Raw genomic sequence first — 7,178 nt, forward strand, 5'->3', positions numbered from 1 at the left:
CCTCCCCTCTTCCTTCCCTCCCTTGGACCTGTGGCCAGAGCTGCTTCTTGGTTTTGGGTGGTTTTGCCAAGGAAATTGGGCTTGTGTGGCTACAGGTGTGGGTAGGAGCCAGGATCTGGGGTGGAGCCTTCATGGAGAGAATCTGATGCTTCCAGGTGGATCTAGAATGTTCTGAACAGGTTGAGAGATGCTGGGAGGTTACTCCATGTGGCTGATGTGTCACTCAGGCTGTGACACCTGCACAGGGACAGCTGAAGTCAGGTGGAGTGTCCTGCTTCTCTGTCTGTCTCTTCAGGAGTTTTTGAAATCAGTAGTGTACCTCAGCCAGAAGGAAAAGCAGTGATTTGGGCTGTGAAATTCCTACAGGAACAAGGTGGCCATTCCTGCAGGAGGATGTTGGACATACCCAGTGCTCCCAGTTTTCAGCAAAGCAGTAGAAGCTCCAACCCTGGCAGTGTTCATTCCAGGCTGGATGAAACCTTGAGCAACTTGCTCTGGTGGGAGGTGTCCCTGCCCAGGGCAGGAGATTGGCACTGGATGATTTCTAAGGTGCATTCCAACCCCTAAAACCTCCCTGATTCTATGATTCTATAGGATGCTCTGCCAGCTGTGAGCAGAGAGTGGGCAGAGGTTGGTACCCACCAGGCACCCACAGTGTCACCACGCAGAGCAGTGAGACTCCCAGGGCTGGTTATCACCATTTCCTCCTTGCCCAGGAATGTATGTCCTGGGCCTGGGCTGGATGCCACAGTCCTGTTGGCAGCTGTGGCCAAGCCACTGGCTCCGTGGTGCCAAGCCATGGAGACACAGCTCTCACCTGAAAGGAACCGCCGCAGGGACACACCACTCGGTCCCACCAGCTGGCACAGGGGTCAGTGGCTTTATCCGGGGAGGAATGAGGAACATAATGTCCCAGAGGGAGACAGCAGGATTATTTACAGCACCAGAAGAAAGGCTGGAATGCAGAAAGGCATCGGGAGGTTCAAAGCTGCTCCTATGGCTCAGCAACTTGTGGCTGTTTGGTGCCGTTTCATGCTCGGTGTGAACTTAGAGCTGGGGAGAGGCACTGAAGCTTTGTGGTTATCTGCTGGGGGGAATTGCTGTGTCACATCTGCTCAGGGCCTTTACAGCCTCATTTAACCCCCAGGGAATATCTCCAGAGCCAAGGGAAGGGCCAACCTCCTGGTCAGACCATGTCACCTGCGTGTGTGTGTGGAATAAGCCCTGTCATACCAGTGCTAGACCTTGTCTTCAGAGAGAAACCTCATGGGAGAGCCCTGGGCACAGCAGCAGGGTTGGCATGAGCCAAGTTCATCCCCAAACGGAAGGTTTTGCAGGATAAGACATCCTGGCTCGAGGAGCAGAGCATGTTCTGTTGGTTCTGATTCTGATTTCCATCTGGAGCACAGCAAGGTCCTCCAGAGCAACCACCACCCCCAAGAAGACCTTGCCCAGCACAGGAGCAGCCCCTGGAGAGCATAGTGAAGCAGGCACCAGGCTGTCTGCCAGCTGAGGCAGGACAGTGCTCTCCAGACAGCCCTTGTCCCAGCTCTGCCTCGGGTCACCTTGAGCAAGGGCTGTTATCTTGTTTGTAAAATAGGAGTAAGATATCTGCCTTCTCCAGAGGAACACACATGTGCTCAGCAAGGTCTGCCCAAGGCCCAGGAACATGAGCAGTGCTCAGCAGTGGGATGAGTGCTCCTGGGGCTGGGTGGGAGCAGCCCCAGAACACACCTTACATCCAAAATTCCTGGCCTTGGAGCTGCCCTGCAGGGTTTGGATCACCCCCAGCCCATAGGCTGCTGTGTGGAGCATCCCATTCACCTGGAATCCAGCCTGGGGGCTGTCTCTGGGGGCTGCCTCCCCTCACCCCTGGAGGTTTTCTGCCCCCTCTGAATGAGGAGAGTCAGCCAAACCTGACTGAAACCACTGAATTCCAGCAAAGTTGTCCAATTTAGAAAAGAAAAGAGGAATCTTTCCCCAAAAATATGTGGGAGGTGTGTGAAGAAGTTTGGCAAGGAGGTCAGGGTGGGGGAGATGTGAACGTGGTCCTGTCGTGTTGGTACGTGGTCCCATCACCTTGGTACGTGGTCCCATCACGATGGTAGTTGCTGCTGCTATGTGGCCTTGGGCAACTCATTAAGGGCAAAATGCTCCAACCTCAGCGATGGGAGATAAGCCATGAAATAAACTGTCTCATTGTTCAGGGCTCTGAGGTCAATGCCTGCAGAAGTGCTCAGGTGTTTGACATGAGGATGGCCCTGGTGGAGGTCCTGTCGCCCCTGGTTAGAGATCAGGAGGCAGATTTTAGATGAAAGAGCAGTCAGACAGCTTTGCCTTTGTCAGAAGGTTGAGGCAGGAGTTGCTGAGCTGCAGCCACAGCCAGGAGTCAGCTCAGGTGCCAAACTGGTGGTCAATGGGCATTTAAAGCTAAACAAACCACTTGGGGCCAGAGGGATGCAATGTCCTGGTGAAATCCAGTGGGATTCTCTGCCCTGAGCCTCACCCAAGGCTTCAGGGAGGCTCTGTTGGTCCAAGTGTGTCCTGGCTTCTGGTTTGGCCCAGCCACATCCCCAGGGATGCTGATGGCCTAGTGCAGACCTGAGGGTGCTCAGCCAAGGCAGCAAGAGGCAGCAAGTCTATACTTTCCCTTCAGTTGGCACAAGTAGGTTGATCCAAAAAGCTGCAAATCACCATTGACCATGTCTGTTCATGCTCTGAGGAGCTGCTGATTCACACAGGACAGAGTTTGGCCCGTTTCAAGCCAAAATCCAGGGAATTTGGGGCCAGTGAGCTCCTCATTGGGCAGCAGGTACCCATCAGCAGGTACCAGCAGCAGGAGGTTGAAGCTGCTTCTGTTCTCCATGTGCACATAATTATTAGCACTGTGCTGCTGTGTGGCAGGAAGGACCCTGAGGCTCACTCAGGCTGCTGCTGACTTCAGCATGGACCTTAGCTGACTGCAGGACTGGCCACAGCCCCTAATCCTCCCTACGTGCTGGTTTGCAGTCCTGCCACGTCCCCTGGCCCTGCATAACCCCTCAGTGCAGCTGGGACACCCCAACAGCAGCTCCTGTGTGATGGCTCTGAAGGAGGAGCACCAATATTTGCTGTGGAGAGGTGGACAGTGAAGCAGAGTGGATGATGTCTGTTCCCACCTGGCTGTGCTTCAAGCAGGGGCTAAGTGTGTGTCCCTGGGGACAGTCACATACATCCTATTGGTGTCACCCGCTCAGTGCTGCTGGTGGAATGATGGGGCAGTGATTGAGGGAACAGAATGGTCCTTCAGGTGATTAATAGCACCAGGAGTGCTCATGGAAAGAGGTTACTCTGTGCCAGGACACACCACCACACTGAGCCCTTCATTGCAGGTGCTGCCACAGGTGAGAGGGACCAGGAGTGGCCACACATGGCACAGGGACCCTGCAGAATCCTCTGCTGACATCTCCAGAAGGTTGTTTCCCTGCTGCCCAGTGGCACCAGAGGGCAGAGATAAGGCATTGCATGATGCCATGAATTCATCTTTCATGTCTGAAGCTTTCAAAAGGTTGTCTGGAACTTTGAACCCCTGGGGCTTATCAGCTTGGCTTTGAACACTAACATCTTGAGGTAGCTGAGGCTGCTGTGTTACTCTCAAGCCCAGCTCCAGGTTAAGGAGCTTCTGCTTCCAAATAGGAAAACTTGATGTTTAAATTTGCTTTGCAGCTTTTGGAGCTACTTTCTTGTAACATTTTTGAGCCTTTATTTTAATTCCTACATGCTCAATAGAAGAATTTCAACTCACCCAACAGCAGGTGACACAGGCTAAGATGGACACTTAGGGACATGGTTTAGTGATAGGCTTGGACTTAATGATCTTGGAGGGCTTTTTAGACCTAAATTATTCATTCTATGATTCTCTGCCACTGCTGCCTGTCCCCAGAAGGTTGGGATGTGCCTGCAGGCAGGAGCTGCTCCCTGTCAGCCCTACATCAGCCTGTGATGCAAATCCACCCACTCCAACCAGGCTCCCACCCCTGGAACCAGCCAAGCTCAGCCAGGCTGGTCCCACCAGGTGACATGGAGCACATGCTGTGCTTTAGAGCACGTGGATGGCAGAGGGTGAAGAGCTCTTCAGAATAGTTAAACCTCAGCAGCAAACTGCAGCTGGGAGAGAGGGATTTAGGCTGAGTTCTGCAAACACTGAGGGCAGCTCTTCTGCACATGCCACCAGGCTCAGGGTGGTCTCCACTTGGTGATCCGTGTCCTCAGGTGGGAGTTTTGCCTGAGGTTTGTAGTGCTGATGAGTGAATAAAGCCTGTGAAGGCAGCTGTGCTGGCCCAGCTGAGCCAGGGGGTGTGTGGCTGTTGAGCAGGGCAGTGTGGAACAGGGAGCAGGAGGGTGAGAGCTCAGGTGGGTTTGGTTCCTTGACGTGGCCGCGGGGCAGGAGCTGTGCTGGGGTGAGCGGGTGCTGCTGCCTGCTCAGGAACTCACTGAGTCACACAAGGCAAATATTTTCCCCTTTGATTTTCACCCTGAGAAAAATCTTGAGCTGACCTTGTTAATCCCACGTGTTACCAACCTCCCCCTGTCCTTTATCAGGTTTCGGCTGCAGGATAGTATTACCAGCTTAGCACCTCTGGCTGCTCCTGCCAGTATCCTGCCTGGCACTGTGCCACCCTGCTCAGCCTCCTGCACTTCCTGACAGTTCCAGGGCTGCCTGGCTGGCAGGACCACACTGGTGCTCCTAGCAGGAGAGAGAGGAAAAGCTGGATGGCTGTGCTTGACTCCAGCACAGAGCTGCACATCTGCAAGGTGTGTTAGCCAGGATCTCTCCAGGGTGGTGATGCCATTGGAGATCCTGCCAGTTCCCAAGGTTACATCCTCCTTCACAGGCTTAATTCCTGCCTCTGGAATGATGTTCCATGGATGTTCAAAGTGCTGGGACCCTGCTCAGTTTGAATCCAGCAACCTCAGAGCCTGAACAAGGGCTCTGAGTGAGCTGTGCCTGCAGCTGGAGGTCTGATCCCAGTTCAGCTGGGGGCTGTGGCACGCTCCTGGGCATCCCCCACCAGGGCAGCCCAGGCTGCAGGTGGACCCTGAGCCAAGTCTGAAGCTCCCACCTGGCTCCAGCTCCTGCCACTCACGAGCTCTGGCACCCACAGCAGCCCTGGGCACATGCCAGGGGCTACACTGAGTGCATTTGTGTGACCTGCTCAGCTCTGGGTGTCCAAATTGCTGCTTGCTGGGGTAAAACAGACCAAGGTTTTGTTTGCCAGCACTGAGAGCTGCTGGGGAAATGCTGTGATTAGAAAAAACATGACTATTGGCATGGATGGTGCTTGACTCCTATGTCCAAACAGCCCTGGTCGAGGCAGCGGAGGATGCTCAGCCCAGAGCTGTGCCAGGATGGGGCTGTGTGATGCTGGGCATGAGGAGGGCTCTGGGCAGGCACAGGGTGGGGAAAGAGCCAGCAGAATCAGGGAGGAAATAGTTAATGCCCCTCTCCTCCTAATATTCAGGGACAAATCCTCTCCCCGGCCTGGTGCCCAGATAAACAGGCTGAGTGTTGCGTAAGGAGGAGGGTGGGAACGTCTCTACGTGCCTCTCTGGAGACTGGCAGTCTAATTACAGCACTGTGACCCCCCTGTGCCCCCTGTGCCCACCTCTCACTCGGGTTTCAACCTACCTGTACACTCCTGCCAGCCCTGTGCCCTGCCACCACCACCACCTATGCTGTACTCATGGAAAGGTCCAGGTGATTCCAGGGCAGAGCCCCCACAGCCCCTGGGAAGCTCTGTGAGACCTCTGTGGTCCTCACAGATGGGTCTGGAGGAGGATGTTGAGAGGGCAGGATGATCTGTGCTGACCTGCCAGGCACAGTGCCCTGCTGGGGGGTATCCCTGGTACATCCACCCTGGAAAGTGAGGGGATGCAGCCCCAGGGATCCCAAGGATGTGGGAAGGTGGCACAGAGTGGTCCTGTCCACATCCCTGGCCAACCCCAGAGCTTCCAAAGGTGCTGGAGCTGGGACAGGATGGATGCTGGAAGGGCAGCAGGTGCCTGGCTTGGCTCCCAGCAGGCTCCCTCTGCCGACAGCCACCCTGGCCAGGCTCCATGCCACCACTGCACACACACTTTGCATGATGCCTGGATGCCCCTTCTCTCTCCTGACCCAAAATTTGCAGTGGGGAAAAAAAAAAAAAAAGCCAGCCCCAAAATGCATCTCCCTCTGGCCCAGGCTCAGAGCTGCTTGGCCTTGCCAGAGGCAAATCTGGAGCAGGACCAGTTGAGCAGTCCAGACCCCCATTCCACCCTCCTGCTGCAGCACCACAGGAGCATTTTGTGACACATCAATATAAATAAAAATGAAACATTTAATTTCCCTTTTTTTTGAAAAAAAAAGTATCCCTGACAAAGTGCTTTTCTGAGGATCCTCCTCAGTGAGGCAGGAGGTGGAAGGTGTTTGATGGGGGATGTGCATGACAGCAGGAGAAACTGAGGCATGGAATGGTTCCCTCCACAGTGGCTGATCCCAGGAGGGAATCTGGATGCTCAGCCCTGTGCCAAGGCCACCAGCCCCACTTGTCCCCTCAGGACAACCGATGTGCACCGTGAGAGCCACCAGTCCATGCCCTGGGAAGGGTCATGTGTGGGACCAAGGTCTCTGGAAAGGCATCAGGAGCACTTCCCTCTCCCTAGCACCGTCACTGCAGGGGCATTGCCCACTCAGGTGCCAGGTGGTGTGACACAGTGGTGATTTGGGAAGCTGCTGGCTCAGGAGAGCAGCTCCAGAGCTGTGGGAAGCAGCAAACCCCAGGGTGTGCATCCAGCTGGTCTCAGTGTGTCCAGTGATGGCCATTCCTGGCTTGGCCAGTCCCTGTGACCAGGCTGTGGTGGGCAGAGGGCACAGACCCCTGGGCAGAGCTCCAGCTGTGGGAATCATCAGGTCCAGTGAGCAGCCTGAGGTGCTGAGGTGTGCCAGGGGTCAGCAGCAGCTCTTCTTGGGCTTGTCATTGGGAGTGAGTTTGATGGAGTCAGTTAAATAACTCTCAAAAATCCCTTTATACTGGAAAGGGAACAGAGAGGAGAAAGGATGAGTGACATCAGCTCAGAGAAAGGATGAAAGACATCAGCTGAGAGAAAGGATGAGAGACATCAGCTGAGAGAAAGGATGAGAGCTATCAGCTCAGAGAAAG

At 54.7% G+C, this 7,178-nt stretch overlaps 1 protein-coding gene across 1 annotated transcript in view; it reads right to left on the minus strand.

Annotated features, from left to right (window-relative positions):
- Nucleotides 1–6,967: 6,967 nt before the first annotated feature.
- Nucleotides 6,968–7,178, minus strand: part of RAB7B (RAB7B, member RAS oncogene family) — a 1,962-nt gene continuing 1,751 nt past the window's right edge. Inside the window, exon 5 of the mRNA XM_009077540.1 lies at nt 6,968–7,048. Within this exon, the coding sequence (XP_009075788.1) occupies nt 6,968–7,048 (81 nt within the window). The remainder of the gene's footprint in view (nt 7,049–7,178) is intronic.

The sequence above is a fragment of the Acanthisitta chloris genome, unplaced genomic scaffold, assembly GCF_000695815.1.
Source record: "Acanthisitta chloris isolate BGI_N310 unplaced genomic scaffold, ASM69581v1 scaffold16546, whole genome shotgun sequence".
Classification (NCBI taxonomy): Eukaryota; Metazoa; Chordata; class Aves; order Passeriformes; family Acanthisittidae; genus Acanthisitta; species Acanthisitta chloris.